This window comes from Stegodyphus dumicola, chromosome 9 (assembly GCF_044657685.1).
Source record: "Stegodyphus dumicola isolate Sdum_Otavi_A_Nest chromosome 9, ASM4465768v1".
Lineage (NCBI taxonomy): Eukaryota > Metazoa > Arthropoda > Arachnida > Araneae > Eresidae > Stegodyphus > Stegodyphus dumicola.
In genome coordinates, this window is record NC_140776.1 from 32392251 (window position 1) to 32419513 (window position 27263).

Sequence of the window (27263 nt, forward strand, 5' to 3'; positions counted from 1 at the left end):
TTGTGCGAATTGCGAAAGAGCTTTTCCTTTTTTTTTCAGATGGGAGCTGTAATTCAAGAAATGACTAGGAGGAAGAAGAAAATTGGACTACATTTTTTTTTCCATTTTAGATTGATTGCTCGCAAAAGTGCGAAACTTAATGAGACTGATTTATATGAAAATGCGCAATTTAAGCTTTGTGCATTAAGGCAGATTAATCAATTTTCATTTGAGTATATGCAACATAACAAAAGAACATTTTGCTAACGAAACACATGTTTTTTGATGTCAGAGTTGATTTATGCAAAAATTAATTAATGTTTTCAGGCTCACAGATAACGATTAATTAATTATCATGGTGATGCTTCCTCGAAAAAGATTATTAACAGCATAAAAGACAAAACTCCAATCATTACAAAATCTTCTACACAGCCTTACAAGATATTTAAGGAAAGTATTTCAAACCAGGATAATGTGTTCTTAGAATTAATTGAGTATGTATTAATATTTACTTTAATAAATTTCATCAACCGAAACTGAATCACATAAATGCCCCTTAAATTAAGGACACTGATTATTAATCTCCCATTTCAAGTAAACGGTTAGATGGTAATGTGTTGTGTAGATTCTCTCTTAACAAATTTCGTAATATGTGTTTTATGAATTTGTCAAATGTGAAAAAGTGTGCTTTTTATCGAATGTATTTAATGTATACTTCTTTTGAGTATTATGAAAAATTTATACAGTCTGCAAAATCTCAGACATCGTTTCTTATGACAAAATTGGGAAAATGCTTTGTGTAATAATTATGTAATTTAGTAATACAGTAATGTGTCTTTATGTCAGTGAGGAGGTTCACAGATGGAGAATATTTTTATTGTGTTTTTAAATAATACATTAATGTATCATTATCTCAGTGAAGAGGGTCACAGATCGATAAAATTTTTTTTTGTATTTTTTAGTAATACCCTAATGTGTCATTATGTCAGTGAGAAGCTTCACAGAGGCACAAACACTCCTGCAACCGTTTGCTACGATTTTATACAATTAGAAGGCAAAAGGAAACATTATACCTGGAAAATTATCTTAAAGAACAGAATAATGTTTTTCAAATTGAAGCATTAGCTCTTACGAAAGCCATCCAACATATAAATAAAATAGCATCAGGAAATACAGTTATCTACACCGATGGTCTTATTCGCTAAATTGAATCTTGTGATTCAATCCCCTTACCCTTAATTTCAAATATCTAACATCTTTTACAACATAATAATCAAGTCTATATGCAAGTTATAAAGCCCATGCAGATCTTATAGGTAATGAATCAGCAGACACACTTACTAATGAAGCAAACAGTAATTATGAAGAAGAAGAGGTAAATATCCCAGGAACTTACTCCTACCTAAGAAGAATTCTTCATGAAAACACAGTTGGCCCTCATGTGTTCTATTCTGTAATGTTTCAGAGATACATTTAAGTGTAATGTGCCGAAGAGTTTAAAGTGCCCAAGAGTTTAAAAGTGACCAAGAGTTTAAAAATTAGCCTTACACTAATAAAGCAGTTTTTAGTTCTTTGATGTTACAGAAAAAGGGTACATACAATCAGAGGCAGCATACTTATTCATGTCAAAACATTTTGCTGAGACGCAATGGAGTAGTCAATCCATGACAGTAGTATCTTCATTCTTCTGCTACTAACTCATCACATTAGGTTTATATAGATGGACAGTATCCTCCACAAGAATAAATATAAGGCCATTTGATGAGCGACCACTTTGAGCCATCTCAATTCTTCCTGTAAACATATTCATTTCAGTGCGATAGCTCAGAATAAATCCAACCCATATCATTACATTGACAGCATTGAAAAATGTTATGTGCGGGCCTTAAAATTAGTCCATACTTTTCCCTCACTCCAGGTTCTCACACGTGTTATTTGGCACTCCAGAGCAAGTTTGGATACATCCGCGAACACTGTATTCCATCACTCAGTTGTAGGCAGATAGCCCTCGAGGCTTTGCCATAATCACACACACACATCACTCAGTTGATTCGCAATTCGCAAGTTGATGAATCCTCTCAACTGTACTCCTCTCGCTTTCACTTTTGATACACAGTATACTTGTAGTTCTTTCACATGTATGCCTTCGCCACACAACTGTATCGGATATTTGAGCCATCCAATGTTGTAGTAAACATTCGTAGTGCTGAAGCAATCGCTTGTCGATTGAATACAGTTAAATAAATCCATATACTTATCATCTGAGGGTAACTTTTGGAAGACCAGAAACTGTTTTCCAGACAATTGGATCACTAGCTCAGTATTAGTTCTAAATGTTACAAATTACACAATGGTCATTAAATAATGCCATACTCAATAGATTTTTTTAATTATCTCGTCATCTTCGAGCTACACGTGGCTTTATATACTTTAATTATAATCAGAATCGTCTTTTAAAAATTTTCTATCAATAATCATTTTGTTCAAAGGCTTCAGATTAGCAACGTTTAACATCTTTGCCTAATTTTCATATTTTTGTAGAATGAATCCTTGGTAGTTGTGATATTAGCGTAATCTCCTTTACGGCTACAATGTGAATAAATTTGAGGCTCGCATTTCAAAGACTTGGCATCGCGTGATTTATCTTTTGGCAAGCAGAGTATGACGAAAACATTATAAAAGTACATTTTTAAATGTGATGAATAAGTGGCTAGTAACTTCTCTTAAACATAACCTACATTTTTAGATATAGTATTTCAATTTTATGTGATTTCCAAATAGTGCATAAATTTACGATGGGATAAATTCTTAAAAGTAAAATTACCTGGGCCTCGTAGATCATGGCATGTAACATAACAGCAAAAAACTAATAAATGGTGTTGAATTTAAATGTGTGTCTAAGTGAATAGCTTTCTAATAGCAGATGAAAACATTATGGTCGTTAGAAGCTGCAGAGAAACAATCGATGATGGAGTAAACTTATTTTTTGCATAAATAATACACTGACATCTATTTTCAATGTTTTAGAGAGTCAGCAAAGCATTTCCAGTCATTGAATGTAGAATTTCTGGCAAGTACCGGTGCAATTCTAGGACAATATACAAACAAGATATATTTCTATGTATATTCCTAATGAACGCTTATGGAAATAAAGAATTCATTTAAGATTTTTATTTTTGTTTTTCATCCGAAGCGGAGGTAAGCTACTTCTCACATGTTCCTTCCTCTACCATGTATTTTAATCAATATCGTCATTGAACACCGGGGGTATTGTTAAAGTTAAATAGATTAATTGTATAAGCATTTTCAAAGTGAAGTTTACTAACGTAACGTTTAATGAGTTCTTAATCATCTAGAAAAAAATCCCAAGTATTCATTTCATTCTCCTCTTACCTATAAAATCTAATATGTATAGTGAGCGTAATGTAATTTCACATTCTAGATATTATGTGTTGTATTATTCTTAAGTGATATTAATAAATGGTGGAAAATGCATTTAAAATTTTCTACTGCTTTTCGTATTTAAAGTGTCTTTTTTATCGCTATATATATATATCATCTCAATTTTAGTCACTGTTACCTTTGTGGTAATTTTTAATTCAAACTCATACATATAAACTTATTTTTAAGAAGTATAAAGAGATTTATACTTTTCCTTTTACTTACCGTATTTGCTGGCGTATAAGACGCAATTTGGTTTTGAAAATAGATCCAAATAACGGGATGCGTCTTATACGTCGATACTGCGTCTTATACGTCGGAAGAGGAGGAAGAGGCAAGCACTAAGAATAGTTTCGCAAATTTATGAATGGGTCAAAGCTTCATGAGATGCTGTGAAAATACAGACAGTGAAGTGAAATGAAATGTTGTGAAAATAGAGACATTTAAGAAGTGTGGCATTAGTAATGCTGTGGATGGTACAGAGGGCAATTTGCTCTATGAGGACTTAGATGCTGATTTAGAAGAGGTTTCAAGTGACTCTTCATTTAGCTCTGGAGATGAGTGTCTGGGTTTTCACGAAGAAGATTAAAAGGCATTCTTTCCCAGATAGAATGGGTATTCGCAGAAATTATTACTTTGCATTTGTATTACTTTTATATCTCAAAAACTGTGACTTCATTATAATGATCAATAATAAAGTCTTATCCTTCAAAAATGTGTATAAAAAAGAAGTGTGTCTTGTAGGCCGGTGCGTCTTATACGCCGGCAAATATGGTACTTCAAAAGTACAAATATGTCCCTTTTACTTAAATTAATTTTTTAATTGCAACCTAATTCTTTTAGTCAGAAAACATTTGTCTTAAATAATTAAATGAGAGCTCTATCTGGGAACAGAGCTGCAACATAAATTTTACGATTTACGTTCATGCCTATCTGAATAGATTTAATTAAATATATTTCAAACAGAATTTACATGCAAGATGTTTCGTATTTTTGTCTTTATTTCAGGTACAAAAAACCTTACACATCGCATCTTAGAAAGTCAGAAAAACTAAAAATAATAAGACTAAAGAATAAAACCAAAAATCAAAATTACAAAAAACGTGTTCCGAAGTATTTTAGCCCACTTCTCTCTCTCTCTCTCAGAAAAAAAACAGATTCTTCAATATTATAAAAATTCTTCAGAAAACTCTTTCAAAACAGATTTATGGAATTCAGAATCATTCTCTCTGAAAGAGATAAGTATTTTATTAAAAGCCTTGTAATTACACTAAGAAGGGGTTTAAAAGATTAAGGAGTCACAGAGTTTTTCGCATAAGATGAAAAAAAAAGAAAGAATAAATATGAAGGTTAAAGTTAAAACAACGATAGAAATTAAAATCTAAATTTATGAATAAAACGTCGAAATGAAATCAAATATCCGTTTTTTCTAATATACGAATCATAACATTAATTTATTGCACATAATTCTACGCTGGGAAAATAAAAAACTATTAAGTAGAATGTATTAATTTAATTAAAAATTATCAAGTTCTATAGCAGACTTCATGATTTATATTATTTCACAATTAGAAAAACAAAAGTAAGAAAATAATTATTATTTAAAGTGCTATAAATATTACTAGATAAGCACTTCGCTCTTTGTCTCTCTCTTTCTCTCTATATATATACATTTTATGTTTAAGCAGAACAACTGAATAGATTAAAGTATGAACTGTAGACAAAATAAACAATGCTATAAAACTAAAGCATCATTTTACTTACTTAGGGTATAAAAGCATAAAATTTCTTTTCTTTGGGCATAAAATTCAAGCATTATTATTTCACGCGTAAAATATGCTTGTAAACTCTGCACAAAAAGAAAATGGAACATTTTTACATCTCCCGTTTCACGTGGAAGATTGACAAAATTTAATTTGAGTTTTTCGTGTCTCGGAAGCTCGACTTACGATATACATTAGATTTATATATAACATTGCTCTAACACAGGTATTGTGACACAAAATAAGACTTTTTCTGAAAGCATATATGGATTTTGTTTTATCTTTCGATTGTATGACTCAAACAATGCCAAAATATTAAATTTTGTGAAATTTAGTGAGAAAATTAACGTGAAATTTAAATATCTATCTTGGCGCACTTTTTTCATTTCAGCTAAGAATAGTTCAATTAACGAAGTTCTTAATTTTTATTAACTTATTTTTCTTTCGCTTTTATTGTGAAAGAGAGGAAAAAGGTGCATAATTCATTCAAAATGTATGTAAACCACGTCTTTATTATCGCTTATAACAAATATACCAACTTTCAAAACACGCCTTTACATAAATTCACGTATGTCCTGACAAATTTTGAATAAAATCTCTAAATTTTTGTACGTATACCTAGAAATGCAAAGACTTTAAGGTGATGCTAAAAATGTTACAGGCTATAATCCAAAAATCTTTTGGAAAAATTTATAAAAAAATTCTCAAAAAACACAAATTATAAAACTAAATCATAAAAATTCTGAAACTTTTATTTGGACTGATCGTGAATTTTAAAATATAAAAGAATTTGAATTTTTAATATAAAATTATTTAATTTGAAATGTGAAATTTGAATCGGATTTTGAAATTTGATAAGATTACACAAAGTTAAAAAATATTAATAAATATATACCAAATTTAATTAACAGTGATGATTGAAATTTTTGAGACCTAAGTTTTTAGAAACTACCCAGGCGATTTAAAGGAAACTTTGAATTTTGGGGTAATCGGAGGCATACGATCGTAATACGAAAAGAAATAGGTATGCCATCTAAGGAAATGTCCGATTTTGTGTGAAAATAAGTATGTTTGAATAAACCTGTATATAAATTTTATACAGGGTGAATTAGTACAGCGGCGACAAGCTGTCAAGTGAGCTATAGTACACCTAGACTATAGGAAATCACATAGGAATGCATGGTAGGAAACACATTTCTAGCACATTAGTGACGACACAAATGTCAAGACAGAAAGGAGACGAACGGGGTGAGAAAACATTATTCGGAGTATAGTTAAAAAAAAAACATAAAGACACAACGATCATCATCAAAAACGGTGTTGAAGGGACCATGCGTTATGTATTTTCCATTTGATGTTCCTTTCGTGATGCAGACCTTCCATGCGCCAGAGAAGTGAGGCCTGCATCACGGTCCGAGGTCATAATTTCGATAACCTTCTTTAATGACGATCGTTGTTTGTTTTTCTTCTTATTTGTAGGTTCTGCTGTACTAAACGTAACATTGTCTGTGTCCTTCCTTTTTTGTTTTTTCCGACCATGCATTGCTATGTGATTTCCCATTGTTTAGATGTATTCTATGTCTCCTGAAAGTTTGTCACCACTGTACTGATACACCCAGTATATATATATATATATATATATATTTGTGCAGAGGGGACAATGCTGAAACTTCTTATTATAAGGTTAGTTATTATAACAAATGCAAAACATTTTATTTATTGGCTTTAACTATATTTTCATGCATACATACACATTTAAAGCATCAAAAAATGTTACATTAAACCCTCAATGATAATTAACGTACATGATGGGAAACAATTTGAAAATTAAATTCCCTTGCAGCAAGTAATAGATAGAGCCTCATCGTTAAGAAGCAATGATTTCAATATTAAATTACGCGATTATATTAGTAATAAATAAATTAAGATACTGGGATTTGACCTTTCAATGACTCACTCATACTTAATACTGAATATTGAGTACCACATCCTTAAATGTAAATTATTCCACATTAATAAGAAAATAAAATAATAAAGCGTCTTTAAACATATTATTTCACACTTTCAGATAAATATTTTTCTACTAGAAAATACAATTATTATATTATTTTAAAGCCAACGCATTCTAGAGAATCTCGTTCTAAATGAAGTTTTTACTAATTCATCTCTATATGATAAGGTTGCGTTTAAAACTCTACATCAGATTATATCTAATTATTATTTAAGTTGTTATTCTAGTACTCGACAGGTTACAGCTCGATATTTTCGAGTTCAACAACGTGACCGAGTGACTTTAGTGCTTCTAGATACGTGATCTGACAAGTTAAGCTAATACTTTTCTTTTAAAGTTTTCTTTAGTTGGGATTATATTATATTTAATACCATTTTACCCTTTTAAATATTCCAACAGGATTCATGCTGGTATTTCGAAACATTCTTTATATCATACTGCAAAGAATTTATACTTTATATATATTCATAATCCAAAAAACTTCATCAAACACTATTTTGAATGTGTTCAGTCTCAAAACAGAAGTCAGAAAGCAGATATTAAGAACTTTAGCAACTAGCTAAGAGTGGCAGAAGTATCTCTATGATAGCTTTCGTATTCATAATTTTTGCAGAAGGTATTCCTTTTATTGTGGTGCTCCAAACTAAATTTCAAGTAGAATGTATGAACTTGATTAAAAGATCTTAAATTATGCGGTACATGATTTATATTATTTCACAATTTAAAAAGCAAATGTAATAAAATAATAATTATTTATTTATAATATTATTATAATTATATATATAGATATGTTTTACGTTTATGCACAAAAACTGAAGAGCTTGAAGTATGAACTGTAGTCAAAGTTATCATCAAAGCTGTAAAGGTCACACGTCATTTTGCTTTCTTAGGAAGTAAATGTAATGCAAACACTGCACAAAAAGAAAATGGGACAGTTCGTCACTTCATTGGGCAGATTGACGAAATTTATATTGCGTTTATCATGCCTCGAAAGCGCGACTTAGTATATGTGAAATTTACATAGAGCAACTGATCTATCATAGGTACTTTTACACAAAATAGGACTTTTTCTGAAATCATATACAAATTTTTTGCATATTTCAATTCTACGACTCAAGTTATGCCTAAATATTAAATTTCATAAAATTTGGTGAGAAACGTAATGCGAGATTTAAAAAAAAATATCTTGGCGCACTTTTTTCAGTTTGCGCCAAGAATAATTCACTTGGAGAAATTCGTAATTTTTGGCAACCTGTTTCTCTTTTGCTTTTGAAAGAGCGAAAAAATTCGCATCGCTCACTGTGACGAAGCGGTACAAAAACTGAACGAGTTTGAGATCAATAGCAGTATGTGGCAAACTGTTGATTCACTTTAAAATTTGCTTTATTTTTCAATCTTTTCTTCTTTTTTCGCAGAAAGCTTCTTTAAGAACAAGTTTTGTTATTCATATAGAGTGATGAATGCATTCAAATCATAAAACAAATAACCGGTGTTGAGTGTAGTTTTAGTTAGAAAAGATTAACTGTAACCGATGGAGAACTTGAAGTACTTCCCTTAACATTTGTTATTATTTTATGATTCGCATTTGATTATACAGCTATAGATATAGTTCAGCTATAATTATAAATTCGTTATGATAATGAAATTAAAACAGTGTATTTATAGTTAAATTTTGTTATATTATTACTTATGATTACATTTTTCGATTTTCATTATCAGATTGTCATTTGTGAAAGATGGTTGTGTTAGAGAACCTGAATAAACTATTTGGATATATTTTTTAAATTACCTAAATTTAAATTACCTTAAATTACCTACAGGTATTCAGAAATAAATACATTTGCAGGAGAGTAGTTAATAATTACCATATATCATTTAGAAATAAAAATTAAGCGTTTCTTACCTTCCGTTGGGGTTTGACGACGCCGAATTAGAACAACACAAGCTACTGTAACAATCAGTACTAATACCACTGTCGTGCAGGCTATGGGTATAATAATCTTAAGTTGCTGGAAGAGCTCTCTTTCACTGTCCATTATTGAAGTTAATGGAGGGACGGTAGCTAGAAATTCAGAAGAAAATAAAAAAATATTTTAAAAGAATTCTTATATTTTAAGCTTAGAATTATTACAGTAAAATTATATTATGCTCTTATATTAATTATTATTATCATAGATCTCTACTCTTTAAAAAATCTAAACAACCGTGAATACCTAAACGACTTTGTATACCAATTTTTGTCTCATTAATAAAGGTATATTGCACTATTCAATAAGTAAATCAATTTAATGTGCTTTATAAGCACATGCAAACAAAGAAACGCAGTTTTCAATAAAAACAATTCTGATAAGGGTGAGAACAAATGAAGCTACCAAATACATTAAACCTGATCGTAAATCGATAATTTGGAAATACTGTTTTATTATAAGTAGGAATTTTAAGAATTAATAAATATATTTGAATATATATTAATTAATTGTATTTTAATTTTATTCAGAACTTTTATCTCACTGTCATACTTTACATCGAATTCAAAAATGTTCTAACAGATTGCAACACTTTTTTAAACATTTGTTTTCAATATTATTTCTATTTAATCGTTTTATTGAAACTGCAATGCTGAAATAGCATTATTATTATTTCAGACATTATCAAGCTATATTTCGACTCTTTCTCAATTTAAACATGAGTGGACGCACATATTCTCTAATTATAATTTTAATAAGTCAGATCAAAAGTAGCTTGTCATAAAATACCTACTTTCTCGAATTAATAAATTGTAAAGTGTAGTTCTGAGCTGTAATTTAAAATGAATACCGCTTTAATGTACTTCACTTTCAGCAAATATTAAGTTGGAAGATATAGAGAATCATTTTAAATCCATATTACATGTTAAGTTATTGAAAAATCGAAGGGAATGAACGTACGTTTTCATAATGAATTTGTATTTGAAAAATGACATGTTGATGGATTATTTTAGCATTGGTGAGGTAGATACAGACAGATTATGGATTTCATATTTGAAATAAAATTTCAATACTAAATTTGAATCCTTTGATAAATATTTGGAGAATTACAGAGCAATGATTCACTGGAAATTACAATGAAATTCGAATGGAAAAAAATAAAAAAATAATAAACGTAAAATATTTCAATGTAACTTCTTGGAATTCTAAAATGCATTCTAAAAGTCATTTCTAATTTAAACAGGGCAAGAAAATCATTGAGAAAAGTAGCTCAAAATTTTACTGAAGAGTAATATTTTAAATAATATTAACATAAAACTGCAGTTATAAAAATAGGACTGTTTTCCTTAGCTTCTTAACTATTATGCTACATGAATTTATGTTTATGAAAGTACTTAAAGCTTGCAAATCAAATTGTTTTTAAAGATCTTAAAAGTTCAAAGCATTAAATCATTTTACGCTTTCAAGGAAATGATGCATAATTTTCCCATTCCATTTTTTGTAAGCAAGTATAAACATAAAAATATAAGAAATGGAGTAATATACTCATATAATAATTCATGTTTGTTTCAGATATTAATATTAAAATAAATTACTCTTTTAACTTGGAGATAAGTATACTAAATGTTTCCCATGCTTTATAAATGTTTGTTCATACTGTAATAACATAAATCTGCGTTTTTTCGTATAGTTCCTGCAAGAATATATATTTCCTTTATTCAGTAAAATCGCATGGCGAATCTTACTGTAAGTGTTATTACTGTTATGACATTTATTAAATAATTTAAAACATTTTAATCTGCAGTATAAATAGTAGGGTTTAGGACATTTACGCCGTCGGGACATTTCGCCGTCGGGATATTTCGCGGTCGGGATATTTCGCGGTCGGGATATTTCGCCGTCAGGATGTTTCGCCGTCAAGACATATTTTCTTTACATGACTGACTGTATTATATCTTTCAGTGTTACGTTCGTATTAAATTTATTTAGTTTAATAATTTTGTTTACCTTTTCTATACTTCGTAAAAGTTGTGTGTAAAAAATGTGGAAATTATCGACGACCGATGTTGACTTAGCGAATACCTAGCCATGGACCTTATTAAGAGATAGACTAACTCAGTGGGCGGCGCGCGTGTCACCAACATGTCGGCAAGAAAGAGTAGGGACGAGCTGGTTTACTTTAACACTGAAACCTATGGCATTTGTATCACATAACTCTTTTTACTTATTAAACGTGATACATTGTATAGTGATGAGATTATGAAAGCCACAGTTTTTTCCAAATAGGATTTAATATATCTCATTAAAGCACTTTTTACTGCATTTCGCGCATTTACTTCACGCGTAATTCTTGTACAAACATCTTCACTTTGGTAAAACGGTAAAAACTCATTAAACGGTATAAACGGTTCATAATTTTAAGCACAAAATTTATGAATTTAATTTTGCGTAAAAATAAAGTAAAATTAAATAAGATTGATAGTACGTGATGCTTTGAAATAAATAAAAGAAAATTAAACAAGATTTGATTTTTTTTTTTTTTTTTAAATTTAATGAACATTTTCAGGCAGTGATTTTTCCAAAGTATAATAACATTACAAAACGATCCTATTTATTTGATTATATGATCATTAAGTTATTAACATTAAAGTGGATTAGTTATTTTAATAATTCATAAAATTCGGAGCATAAAATTTTCTGAGCATAATGAAGGGGAAAAAATATAAAATAAAATCTAGAATCACTCAGATTTTATATTACGTGCAAAAGGAACCTTTTTTTTTTTAAGTTTTGTGTGTTACCTATATTTATTGAATATCATGTTCTTCGCCCGTAAACCACATACATTTGAAAACAGCATATCTTTAGAATTTCCGCACTGGAGATAAAACTGTAATTTTCCGTACAGTGCTAGCTCTAAACTCGTTGAATTTTTAATGAACAATTCGTTAAAGTTTTACAAAATATGAAATAGATTAAAACAAATTCGAAATTCGGCCGGTGCCTATGTTCGGGTGGAGGATTACATTATTCAAAATTTGATGGCTCTAGATACTGTCGTTTTGTCACAGTGCAAGAAACATACATGTATTCATGTAGATTCTTCATTATTTAATTTCCTTACATATAATACAAGGCGATAATATTTGGTAACAACAATTTGCAAGGAGACAGGGACACTTATAGTAAAACAGCGCAAAATGCCGCTTCGAAACTAACAGCCTTTCTAGGCTATTGCCGCCTATAATTAAATTAACAGTAAGTAAAAAAAAATCTTATGCAGAACTAAAAATAAATTTAAAAAATAATAACTGCAAAATTAATTATAACGGTTAAATACAATTTTAATATTAGAATTAAATGTATAAACATTTTTAAGGAGTCAAAAGTGTTTATCACGATGTATTATGAAATATAATTGAAATAAAATTCCTTTATAGAAATTGTGCTATAATACTCATCATTTTAAAAAAAGCAGCAGAATTTATAATTTTAAACTAAACCTTAAAAAATTCCTTATTTTAGTACTTTTTACTTATTTACACACCAATAAAAAGCATAAAAATTGTAAGAGAAAATTGCTTGTTTGAAATTTTCTATTAGTTCAGATTTAAGATATTATTTTCTAAAAGAAGTGGTTACAAATTTCCTTACAGCATAGGAAAAGCTAAAATTATATCCATGCCTGAAACCATGTAATAGCTTTATAATTATTTGTAACGTTAATTATGCTTGATAAATATGCTAAATTTTTAAAAATCTATCTCAATTTCAAAAATAAAAATATGTAGAAATTCTAATTTGTGAAAAGAGGCGTTACAACCAGCTTTTTCTTGACAATTATACACGCTGCAATAGGAAACCAATGTTAAATTTCTGCAAGTCGTCCCTACTCCTCCGGATGGGATCAAGGTGACAGCCGGCAACGCCTCAGATGAGGGAGAAAACCCGTTGGGGGTAGTCTATTTCTTATAAGGTCCATGTACCTGGCGAGGTGACGTCATCATAGCTTAGCACAGTGAGGAGCAGTGGAGACAACGCCAGTTAGCGTCCAGACGTGGGGAGGAGCGGAGGCAAGCAGACGGCTTGTAAATCCTCCAAGAGTTGGTGGAAACAGATGGTTTCTTTCGATGTTTAAGTTCCTTGTAGCCAAGCTGATCATATTATCTAAATCTAGCTGTGGAACTGATAGTGTGTGAGAAATATTCATCATTACATGAATCCTGTGTAGACTGAGTATAACTATCACGACATGACCTGCAATATTAATTTTTACTTAACTTACCTTTTATTACTTTTATTTATTTCTTATTATCAAAATAAAACATTTAATAATGCAATAGACGTGGTCTCCGTGTGTGTTTTGAAAGTAAATACTAATTATATATAGTTGTTTAGGAGATATAAAGAAATTATACATAGTTAGTTGGAAAATTATGTCAGTATCAAAGAGATCTGGGACTAAAACTCTGATATAACAGAAGTTGTATTATCGATTTTAAAATTCTACGGGTGCAATATTTACATGAGTCGTATGTCTTCAAATGTTACTCGGCTCGTTCAAAGAAATCACTCATACAAGCAGGAAATTCACATTTTTGTGAAATGCGAATGAGAAAAGGAACTACTTTGGAGTCTTGTCAGCACATTACACTCTTAGAAATAATATGTCATGTCTAACTATGTATTTGTATAAAATTTTACACGAAAACATCTTATGCATTATTTTATATAAAATGTTTATTAAATTAAATTATTAAACTAAACATTAAACTAAATCAAATTAATATAATACGGAAAGATATAATACGGTCATTTAAAGAAAAAATATGTCTTGAGGGCGAAACGTCCTAGCGGTGAAACAGCCCAACAGCGAAACGGCCACGGCGAAAAGTCCCATTTTCTAAATAGTATAGCTAAACGTTATGCCGTTTCTAACTCTTTTTTAATAAATAAGCTGAATAATAATAATAATTTTATTACTTTTATTTTGATTTAAATTTGGATTTGATGAAAATATAAAGCATTACAACAGCTGATTTCCTGTTTATTGTCATGCTGATGTCCTGTTGTGACGGTTAACCAAAAAAAAAAAAAAAAAAAAAAAAAAAAAAAGAGAAATTATTGTTATCTCGGGTCGTGGTAGTAGACAAGCATTCAGCCACTCTGGGATTTGACCTGTCTTTACATTTGCTCCTAGATAAGTGGGGGTGTATTAGGAATAAAAGTTGAGATGAGCTGAAATAGGGCTAACTCGAGCTGGAATGTAGCTAATTTGATGGAATGGAGCTGGTTCGAGCTGGTGTGTAACTTAGAAGGTGCAGGTATAAAATAAGAGAAGTCGCATTTCTGTGGAGGCAACTAGAGACATTCAGGGATGAACTATTGACGTAAAGCCACCCAGACGGCATAGCGGTTAGGGGAGCCAACTGCGATACCAAAGGGACCGGTTCGAAACCCGGAGGAGGCAGGACTGTAATATTAACATAGGATACGAAAGTAGCCTACCTATTAATTGCCTCTATGATAAAGTGACCACCACTTCTGGCCTTAGTAGTGGCGAAGCTGAAGTCGGCTGAGGGCCGGCCATATTGGGTGGTTGGAAAGACTATTGACGTGAAAGTTACAGCTTAGGGACGGTCGAGGATATATATTATGCAAATGCAAATAAACTGATTGATAAAATATGCAGCTTGAAGATGCAGAAAGCATGAAAGCAATAAAAATAAACATATTTATAGAATATATACAAAATGGTTGTATATGCGAAGTCCTTTTGCTGCTTCGCTGGGATTTATTAAGCGTTTAACTTCATCATTGAAAAATCTGGATCAATGGATTCATACATCCATTTATCAATTCTCATGAAGCATATACCATGCCCACGAATGCCCTTATGCCATCTTTAATTTCGTAACCATTGGTAATAGATATGTACTTCCCCTTGCTTTCTGTGATGCAAATACTCATGTTTAGTTCTTTTAAAAGTAAAAACAAAAATTGTAAAAATCATAAATCAAACTTTTATACGGTCTTATGATTTCTAGAATTACGAAGTTTTTTTCTACCCCATATGCAAAAATAAAATACAAAATGTTTGATTCCCATATTACAAAAGCCTACTCAGGTATTTAATTTCAAAATTTTGGGTATTTGACGGAATTTTCGGTTGTTTTAACAGCTTCAGTTAAAAACAAAATATAATAATTTGAGAATGATGCTTTCCTTTAAATATCTTTAAATAGTTGTTTTTGTGTTTATTAGTGTATAACTTTAATTTGTAACTTTGTTACAAATTGTATGACTAAAATATTTTTACATATAATTTACAAGTTTTCAAACGTTATAAGGTATTTCTCCCGCCTTCTTAGCATGTCTTTGTGGTGTACTGGTCAGCAAGCTCGACGCGAATTCAAAAGGTCCGTGGTTCGAGTCCCGGCGAAGTGTTGCTTTTTTTTCATCTCTTCTGCCTTGAAATAACCTAATGTCTCTACAACGTTAAATACGTTATTAATTAATAGTCTCATGTCATATGAGGGGATGATAACTCTTTGGCAATGGGACATAGATTACAGAATACGTTCGTCCATTTCTTACAGATTTATTTCCGGATTACATGGGCTATTATATTTATAATTTTCTGTAGCTCGTCATGAATACTCTTCTTTTGTTGCCTTTTGTCGTCGTTTTATTGATGGGTACGTATTGTAATTTTTGCATGTCTTTTTTCAACATCTAATTTTCATAATTGCTTTCTCCTACATTAATTAAGAGTCACACACAACTGGTAAGTGGTAGATCAGCTGTGGTATATCTGCTCATATTAAATATTTGTTCTAGTTTACATTTCATGCACTAATATATAAGCAGTCAATAAATACTTTTCCTCCTGAAATGCTGTTTCACATTCATAAGCTTGTTTGCATATTGACATCATGCAAAGAATATCTGAGGTTAATTTATAATAGCTGTAAGTGACTTTGATGTCACACTATGTTGTCTCTAATAATGCTTATAATAGCAATTTTATTACTAATATGAAACTAATTTAAAACTGTGAACTGAAAATTCTACATTAACAAATAAAATTATTACATACTGGCTTAAAAACTGCCGTGCTATTTTGAAGTTGTTGAATTTTCATGCAAATCATAAGAACGCGCGTCTAGCCTAACGTAATAAAACAAACTGTACTGTCAAACTTCGCAAACCGGTAAAACTGGAACACAAACAAAGAAGATAAAGAAAACTCAAGGAAAATTTAAAACACTGGGCAGCTTCGAGGAAGATTCTCTGGCCTCGCCAGCAGTATCAACTTGACTTTTGTTGTGAATAATAACAAAAGATTTACATCAAAAATTTCTACGAATGGAGATTTTTATATACACTCATGTCCATAAATTAAGGATAATTTGGAGTCACGCGGAAAACGAACTCTAAAATAAATATATCACCTGTAAAAGCACTACACACATCTTCAAGAACCATATGCAAATTTCAGGAAGTAACCAGATGACACCGATGGTACGTCACAAAGACGAGAGTGTAAGAGAGTGATATATAAGGACTACAGACAAAGAAGTAAAATTGTTCGCAGGCGCTTTATAAGCATTTCAGCGCAATAACCGAATAGTTACGACACAAAAGACGCATTTGGATGATTTTTACGTGGTAGAATTATCGTCCGTCTGGAATGTGGGCGTACTAAACTGGAAGTATCAGACGAACTTGGAATTGCCCAGAGTGTCATCTCCAGGCTTTGGCAACGATTCCAAGATGATGATAATGTGAGTAGACGTTACAGCACAGGTCGCCCCAGAGTTACAACGCCGAATGAAGACCGGAATTTGGCAGTTACTGCCAAAAGAAACAGGCGGAGCACAGCCTCAGACCTGTTTCGTCAGCTCTCTTCAGCCACTGGTACGACAATTTCAAGGCAGACCTTGTACAGATGCTTAGGGCAGATTGGTCTATATGCTCGTAGACCTGTCAGATGCGTTCCACTTACTGCAACTCACTATCGCCTGTGGTTAGCCTGGAGTAGAGAGCATGCATTGTGGACACCGCAACAGTGGGCTTGTGTGATGTTTTCTGACGAGTCCAGGTTTAGCTTGCAGTCTAATTCTCGCCGGACGTTCATATGGAGAGCTTCAGGTACCCGTTACCACCAAGAGAACATAATTGAACGACACCGTTACGGTGATGCAGGAGTGCTCGTTTGGGTTGGAATTATTCTGGGTTCCAGAACTGACCTGCATGTTCGAATTGGAACCATTTAGCCAAATCTATCGGGACGTCATTCTGGAACGACATGTACGTTTGTTTCGGGGCGCCATGGGCGCACAATTTGTGTTTATGGATGACGACGCCCGTCTTCACCGTGCAAACATCGTAAGCGAATGCCTTCAATCCGAGGACATCACCCGTATGGACTGGCCAGCATTCTCACCGGACTTGAATCCAGTAGAGCACGTGTGGACATACTTGGCCGACGAGTTGCAGCCCGACAACCTTCTCCTACATGTCTACCGGAAGTTCGGAGAGCATTGCTTTTTGAGTGGTGTAATATCCCCCAAGATTAGATCGATAATTTGCTACTCAGCATGCCTAGGCGTTGTATGGACTGTATTGCATCGTCTGGGAGACATACAATGTATTAACAATCATACAATGTAATATTATTTTTTTGTAATTTGCTCCAGGAAGAAAAAATCGCTAATTTTTTTAATAATGTCAAACATATAGCATCGTTTTTTGGTCTTTACCTTTTGTTTAATAAATAAGCTTTACAAATAAGTCAAATTTGTTTTGCTTCTTATAAACTCATAATTGTAGTGAAACATATGAATACGTATAAAATTATAGATATTGAATGAGATGATCTAAAATTTTATCAGAAAAACATTATTCGATTCAGTTTTATCGTTTCAGTCGAAGATGAACTGGCTAGTTTTCACCTGTTTTGATTATGTTGTGATGTTGTCATTTAACAGCAGCATTTCATTAAGAAAAATAACTTCCACATGCTTTTTGCAAGTGAAAATAGCTTGTATTCATAACTTTTAACCCACATTTATAAAAGTATTCGTGGAATGCATGAGCAAACTCTAAGTAAAATATATCGAATTAATAATAAATTTTAATTATAGAGCAAAATTCAATAAGCTGAGGAGATGCTTCGTAAAAAAATCATTGCGAAACATAAGGAAGAAAGCCAACAAGCCTCCAGCTTAATGCCAAAGTGGTTGATGAGCTGTCAGGATCAAAATTCTTTTATCTTGATCACGTGCACAGACGGTATAGTGGTTATGAGAGTCTACTACTGTACTGCAGGACACGGGTTCGAGACCCTGAGAAGGCATGGATATTTGTAAATGCATAGCGTCCGTGAGGCATAAGGGCACTCTAAATATGCGGCGAGCTAAAAGCCTTTTCAAGAGGTTGGCGGTAGGGGAAGAGGGGTGGGAGACCCTCGGACCTGTTCCCCCGGGTGCTGTCCATCGAAAATAGGCGGGAGTACAGTGAAGTCGTACTGTCACCTTTACGGTGCTCAAGGTTCTTGCCAACGAAGGCGCAATCTTGCTCTTTTTGCCACTAGGAATTTCGCGGCTTTCTTCTGATATGCCAGACAAGTGAGGTAAGTCACAACAACAACACACAACAACATTTGTCACCCATATGGTTTAGAATGTTTTAATTTCACGAGATCGTGAATAATTACAGAACGTAAACTCATCTGAAATAATTCGATTAGTACAAAAATTAAATATTATTGCTATCATTCCAAAATATAATGTTATAAAATTTCAAAATTCTTTATGACACTTAAAACTGGACCAACCTCATTTGAGAAAAGATATTTTTATCACTTATTTATTTATAATGAAATCTATCAAAATAAAAAGAAACGATTTTCTATAGATTAGTTACCACGTGACCATCTTTAATGCATCATTCCTGACCAATTTTCAGTTTCAGTAAAGCTGGCTAGATACCAATTATGACAATTCGCTTTCACATTAAAAAAGTATTTTTTCTTACGAATTAGGCTTTTTCTGTAAACTCACGTCACATTAGGGTCACAAGTGCAACCTCAAGATTAATTATTTATAAATATTCAATTAGACTAGACTTTAAGTAATAAAATATTTTAATTTAATATTTATTTTAATATTTATAAATATTCAATTAGACTAGTATGCTGCTTAAAATGAGTAACTAGAATATTTAATTCTAATGTTTTAATATGTCTACTTGTAATGAACAATATATAAAACAAAATGAACATATATTTCTTTTACTTATATGTAAATTAAATATTTTGAATGCTGTTTTTCTTTTTATTGTATTTCTGTTTAAAAGCCAAAAATGGTGTCTGATAAATTTACATTATTTTAGGTATTAGATTTATTATATTTCATTACTATAGATTATTTAATTGACCTTATAATACAATGTGTGTGCAAACAATATGAAAATTCTGTTTACAGATTTGTTTCACGTAAGAAGTAACCACTTTTTATAGATCTAAAACCATTGAAAGCTCATGTGTATATTGGCTTGTTAAAATGGTGCTGAAATTTCAACAGCGAATTACCATTCCACCAAAACATTGTACAGTCCAGCATCAAAACTCAATGCATATTTTTTACCTCAAACTATATTTGCAAATTGATATTGCTGAAGGCACTGGCACTCGAAGTAATGAACCTTGCAACTTCCAGGGAGCAAAACGAAGAGACGAAGAGGAAATAGAAAGGCTCTCCAACAACAACTACGAAGCTAAAAAAAAAAAAAAAAAAAAAATTTCGGAACATGTCACAAATGTCCTGGCGAATGAAAATTTTATTTCACGCAAGTACCTCACCGCTAGAAGCGAAACTCATCATCAGAAGGAAGGGTTGCAGCGGAAGTGATAATCGAATCACTAGATTGTGTGCAGAACTCTGCGGGTAAAAACTCAACAGTATTTGAATTATTCTTGTCAAATTCGTAAAACTCGATAAAAAGGGAAAATTTATGAAACGTATTTTAAATTATTGCTATTTATTGCACCAAATATTTAAAAAAAGCATATTTAATTTTCCTTATCATATCAAATGTGACAAAAATACGCTTAGTATATCATACATTAATAAAATAAATATAGCTTTTAAAGTTTCTATAACATTGGGTTTGCTTATTTAGTTATGGCAAAGCACCCAAGGGCTATATGCTTTAGACAAGCGATATCTTTGAAGAAATCTTTCTAAGGAAAATTCACTAGTATCCACGTCGCCAAGAAACTCCCACACACACAACCCGTTCGCTGGGATTCTACCTCCGGTCGAATTATCTGTGTTTAGAGATTTTACCGTTCGCATATTGGTGGGTCGTTGCTGTGATACTGAAAGTGATATTTCTTAAACGTAAGTGAAGAACAAAATGCAAATTCTACATTTCCTTACACATTACTTGGTAAGCTGAGATGTATTAATATTAATCAAATTTTTATGTATATTATTGCGTAAATATATGATGGTTGTGTAGTTACATTTTAAGGTATTTCTCCCGGCTTCTTAGCATGCCTTCGTGGTGCGAAGGGTAGCATACTAGGCGCATTCGAAAGGTCCGTGGTTCGAGTCCCGTCCAGGGCATTCCTAATTTCTTATCTCTTCTTCAAAAAAATTCCCTAATGACTCGACAAAATTATATTTAAATGCCAGTGTTTTTAGAACTGATGATGGCTAATATAGTTCGACCGTCTCAAACGCAACCCTGGTTGGCACTCCGGCAAAACACATAGATTCGTCCAATAGGGACGGTATTACTTACTGCGACGTGAAAGGTCTTCTCTTCTCTGGAAACAGCTATGCTGGAGGGAAAGAAAATCCCCATTCTATACCGCTATTTTGAGAATAATTTGATCCTAATGGCGCATGTGTGTTTGCGCTCATGATGGGGGATGAGGCGGTCAAACTATAATAGAATTTCAATAATTGTCTATATTTTCTCATATACCAAATTAGGTTAGTCTTCCGTAATGATTTTATATAAAAATAAAGTTCATTATGAGTATTTATCTTAAGGAAAAAATAGTTAACAGTACATCATTTTTTTTATCATGAAACTATTTTGCAGTATCATAGTATAAGATGCCCATAAAAATTATTACTGAAATGTATGGATATTGCAAAACTTATGTAGTGCTTATTGCAAAACTTATTTAGGCTAATTACAGATCAACTATTTTTTTTCTATTGTATGTGTGATAGTATAAGCTGGCCTCAAAAAATAAAAATTCAGTTTAAAAAATAATAACAAAATAAAATTCTTGTAAAACTTTCATCCTAATGTAACCCCCAAAGACACATTTTTGCGAGATTTTCACATGACATCCTATTTTTACGTGATTAAAAATCATGATTTTTTTTATTTTAATAAAATAAAAATAAATCAACTCAGTTATTTCAGGTTACATGTTGAAAATTATTATTCATGAAACTCTAGGATGCGTTTACAAAGGAAAATCTATTTTCATAACAAAAGCTTGAGAGGTTAAATATTAGTAGGTTGATAATTTACCTGCCATAAGCAGTCTCTTAAGAAAATATGTATATATAACCAAAATATATTAAACATTTATGAACTAAATTATAAGTATAATATATAAAACAGAAAGTAAACAAGGAAAGATAAAACCAAATAGGATATATTGAGAAACGTTTCTGAATAAGTACCGCCGCAGAAGGAAAACTCAAGGAAAATAATTGAAACAAAAATAAAGTTATCCAAGTTTTAAAGTATAATGCATATATATATATATATATATATATATATATATATATATTCAGTTTGTAAGAAAATATTATTTTTACAGAAATTGGCATGCTTTCTATTTGATTAATAGAGAACTGAAAAATGATGGAAAAACTAAGATAGAAATAAAATACTTAAATATTACTGAAAAATTATTAAAATCAGTTTCCATAAAAATGTTCCTTTTACATGACTTTTCATACTTGCTATTGATTAATCTCGAAATGTTGAATTTAAATTTACGGGAATATGAAAAATGATAGAAAAACTGCCTTCCTTCCTTTCAAAGAAACGTTTCTTTAATATCATGCCTGACCACCTCTGATATAAATGGAAATGTCACCTCTTGATTTCACATAATTTACTAAACTCTTCATAAAATTGTCTAGTCGTAGTAGTAACGGAGGACGTGGGCACCAACCCTCTACCATTACGGTTAAGCGGTTCTGCCCACGTCCGCCCTTATCTAGTATTTTTTAATAATTCAAAAGTTCTTACATTGCCATATAGTGTGGCTGATTAACAAATAAATTCTATACAAAGCATACTTTTAACACATGGGATTTTTTACATTGCCATAAGATGGCTATTTTTAACATATTCTTTACAGAATCCAAATTTTTCATCACTTTCAAATTATACATTAATATCAAAGTTCTATCTATGTTTAACATAAACTTGAATATACAATTTTCAACATATAAAAGAGATACTAATAATCATAATGGATGAATACATAATAAATGAAACAATAATAGATATATACATAGTAAAGGTGTAAATCCTAATACTTTTAATAACACAAATTTTGATCAAAACTTATAATGGCAATAAAAATAGTAAGTGTGAAATAAATACATTTCTTAAAGTCTATAAACATATCTTTCATAACATACTTCCTAAGTTTACAGAAGTCCTAATTTATTCTTGAATATAGTACCAGAAATTAGCTGTTATATTAGGTATGTAACTGTTGTTAATGTCTTTCTTAAAAAATTTGGAAAACTATAATTAAAAAACAATTCTTAATATACTATAGTCCTTCATGAAGTGTATCTTTGTAAGTAATTCCTTATAAAATGTCTAAATTTGTCCTTAGTTAAAATACGTTTGAAACTTATTCCCTCATTCTTCTTCAAGAAGTTCTCCTTTTCTTCGTTCTTCTCTTTCCTTTAATATTCCTTTCATTTAATCTTCATTTAAATATTCCTTTCTTCTAACTTAATTTCTTTCCTCCATTTTTCATGTGTTTTCTTCCTATATATCATCCATCTTTTTACTTAATATAGCGAATAAGAAATCCATCTTTATGGATACAGTTTTGTAGAATGAATTGTACAACACTCTAAGAAATTGCACTTTCACATCCTGGATAATTCGCGATGGCTTTAATGCACTGAAATGAAACTTTAATGGCACTTTAATGGCCTAAGGCATCGCACAGATGCTCAATCGAATTCAAGTCTAATGCTGAAGCTAGGCAATCCATTTGACTCATTTCAACTGTCTCCAAGTACTTTGGTACCAGAGATGTTCAGTGCGGACGAGCAGAAGATTAGAATTTTTCGGGAGGCCGGAGAGATGAAAAATTAGCAACGCCTTAACCGGGAATCGAACTAAGGACCTCTGGAATACCGGCCAAGCGTGCAGAATCACTACAGCAGGAAGGCACTCTTGGAAAGTGGGAGAAATACCTTATACATTCATTAACAAACATTCTGAGACAACAGCCTCTCTAAACAATCTTATGCGGAGTTCCAAGACGCATTCTAAATATTTAAGTCTGATTGCAGAATCGCCATCAAAAATGTGTAGCTCGGTGCGAGTATTTTTAACGAATCTACCTCTAATCATGAAACCGATTCCGTGGAAACGAAGTCTTAAAGGAACAAAGAATGTTTTGTTGCGTTTTTCTAACTCTTCCTTCAGATAAAAAATAGTCTAACATCACAGTTTAGAAACTAAATCTGGAGTCGGAAATAAATGGTACACTGTGCCATTCCTCTTGCTTTTATTTAAAATGGGGACATCACTTACCCTTTGGGGCACGGTGTGCACGGTCTGGGTACACCTAAAAATTTCCCTCTATATACACAGAAAGATTGCAGGAAAAATGATTTATAGTTACCATAGGCTACTCTGAACCTTCTTTATTTATACTAGATGGCAACACAACACAAACCAGTCCATATATTTTAGTTATGCTTAGTTTTTTTAAAGACCCTAATTTTTCAAAGAAATTTTCCAGATTTTTTTTGGATATAAAAGCAATAAATTGCTTGAAAAGAAATTTACATGTGATTTTGTTAGCTGTATGCTTATCTCATTATTCTATATTAGTTGTAAATTTTTATCTTGAAATCTTACCTAAAATCTAACGACGAACATCAGGTGCGCCCAGAGTGGGATCATTGAAACACTAGGGCCAGACCAACAACTGTATCTTTATTTCACGGCAGGTCTCCGGTGAATTCATACACAATAGAAAGGTGGGTCAACATCTGTGTTTCATTTTGTTTAATGTGAGTTTTGATTATAAACTAAGAAATTGTTGATGATTTTCTGAAAGTCAGGGGTAATTTTAGCAGTTAGCTGTTTGATTATTCACTAGAAAAGTTGCGAGTGCTTGTTTCCTGAATTGGTTTGAGGTAGTACTGTTGTGTGAGAAATGTCTTCTAGTCAGCAAATCACAGCTTTTCCATTTATATTATTTACATCAAAATGTATTGCCTTTTATTTGCTCTATGAGAAAATATTTTTCAGAATTGATCCTGTGTTTTACCACATAAAACTTCAATTTCTTCAGATTTTGAGAATATGCATTGATCAAGATAACGCTTCAAGAAAGCTTTAAATTGACTATCATGCTTGGAAACAGCCTTCACCTTTTTTATTTCTTATTTTAATCGACAGTGACGTAGTAGTTTAATGGTAGAATATGCTTATTTTTGAATGATTCTGATCATTGTTTCCAGAATTTTATATTGCCATTTAAAACAAATATAACTAATAGCATTAAAAATCAGTATCTCAAAAGAAAAAAAAATATTACGTTACAATTAATACTATGTTCAGTAATCGAAATTGCAGTTTGCTGATGAAAACGTTCCATCGAAAACTGCTTTGGTTTAACCTAATCACAACTCAATTGCTGCTTTTAATATCACGTGGATATAATACTGGAGCTGAAATACCACTGTTATTGGCAATAAAAGTAACTAAACTGTTCTCATGTTGCAGTTAAACTACATTATTGTCAATAACATTTAGAAAGGTTTGCAATTATGGAACATTTGACAAGGATCTTGATTTGCGAAAGCACCTCTTTCATGGAAACGTCTTAAAGTCACTGTTTAGAGTTTACTTCACATGTAGAATTTATGAAAATTCTCTCCGAAAAATCTTCTATCAAATTATTAACATTTTATTTGTTTTAAACTCCATACAGTGAAGATTCTGTAGATTCTATAATATTCTGGTAAATTCGGCCATATAATATGTTTGATGCCGAACATTCGGAACAATCTCAAATCGAAAGATTAAGTCAATAAATGAATAAATAAAAATAAAATTAAAATTAAAATGTATAGGCAATTATACAGTCTTGCCTTACAAAACTTGCAAGACTTAAAAATAATTAGTTTGCATAATTTGCATTTCAAATTAAAATAAAAGAAATAGAATTATACATTCAAATTGTAAAGAAATATTTCAAATTTTCCTGATAATGTCTTTTTCCTATTTAGTTCAATTATTTTATCATTTCTTTATTGATACCGGAAAGAAACTCATACTTTTGTTGTAGGATGCTACCAGAATTATGATTTTGCTGCAAAGTAAGTATCTCGTACAAGAGATGCTTATGAAATAAATTGTTTACAATTTGTACTACAGACGCCCAACAGGTATGGTAGTTGGCGTCGCTGACTTCCATTGCCGAAGGTCCCCGGTTCTAGGGTCTAGGACTTTCTGCTGTCGACAATTCATCGTGGCCGTTTCGTCGTCGGGATGTTTCGCCGTTGGGGATGTTTCGCCGTCAAAAAATATTTTTCTTTGCATGACTGCATTATACTCGTATTAAATTTATTTAGTTTAATAATTCTCTTTAATTTTGTATACTTTTTATAAGTTTGCTTGTAATATATACAGTTATTTACAAGTTATAAAGAAATTACTCATAGTATGATTATGTCAGTGTCAAAGAGAACTGGGGCTAAACTTCTAATGTAACAGAAGTCATATTATCGATTCTAAAATTATGCGTGTGCAATACTTACATAATTCGCCAAATTTCTTGAAATTTTAATCGGTTAGTTCAGAGAAATCCTTTATATAAGCAGGAAATTCACATTTTTATGAAATTTAAATGGAAAACGGATTAACTTTGGAATCTTGTCAGCACTTAACTCTCTTAAATTTAATATGTCATGTGTAATGGTGTATTTGTATAAAACTGTACACAAAAGTATTATATATATAATTTAATATAAAACGTATATTAAATTAAATTAAATTGTTAAACTAAACAGAGTTAATCTCGGAGAAGACATGGATGTTTGTAAATGTATAGTGTCAGTGCGGCAATCTAAATATGCGGAAAGCCGAAAGTCTTCCCGTGTTGTTTGGTGGAAGGGGAGAGGGGTGGGAGACCATCGGAACCGTCCCCCTCTCCATCAAAATTGGGGGGGGGCGGAACTGAGCCAAATCGCACTGTCACCTGTTAGGTGCTCAAGGCTGTCTCCAACGATAGGCGTAATCTCGCGCTCCTTGCCACGAGGAATTTCGTGGGCTTCGGCTGACTACGTTTGGCAAGTGAGCATGAGCAACAACAACTACAGAAAGTGAAAAATAGTGTTCAGTAAGATCAAAAAATCATACTAAGTGTCGCCCAGACGGTATAGTGTTTAGAGGAGCCTACTATGGAAACGAATGGCCCGGGTTCAAATCCCGGAGGAGACATGGACGTTTGTAAATGTATAATGTCGGTGCGGCATGGTGGCACTCTAAATATGTGGAGAGCCGAAAGTTTTCTCGTGTCGATTTGTGGAAGGGGAGACCCCCGAATATCCCTCAGAGTTGGAGGTGGGAAATAGAAGTCTAATGTCTCTTCGGACTAGGCTCTGGCAAACATTGTTCCATGTGTATAGACAAGGCAACAACAATCAACTTAAGTTTTATATAAATAATAAAATTGTTTAAGCATCTTCACGCATAAGTCTAGAAAGGATGTTAATGTAAAGAAAAGTATAAATTTATTTTAACTACTACTATTGTGCTATTCACATCTCAGGAGAAAAGGAGCAT

General features: G+C 31.8%; 1 protein-coding gene across 4 annotated transcripts in view; it reads right to left on the reverse strand.

Annotated features, from left to right (window-relative positions):
• LOC118192447 (cell adhesion molecule Dscam1-like) overlaps nt 1-27263 on the reverse strand; it is an 816729-nt gene that overhangs the window by 166979 nt on the left and 622487 nt on the right. For 3 of the 4 annotated variants that reach the window (XM_085823333.1, XM_085823331.1, XM_085823332.1), the window contains one exon: nt 9098-9256. In XM_085823333.1, coding sequence (XP_085679459.1) covers nt 9098-9256 — 159 coding nt within the window. Of the gene's footprint in view, nt 1-4418; nt 4650-9097; nt 9257-27263 lie in introns of those variants that run through there. The other variant, XM_085823334.1, reaches the window with a different exon arrangement.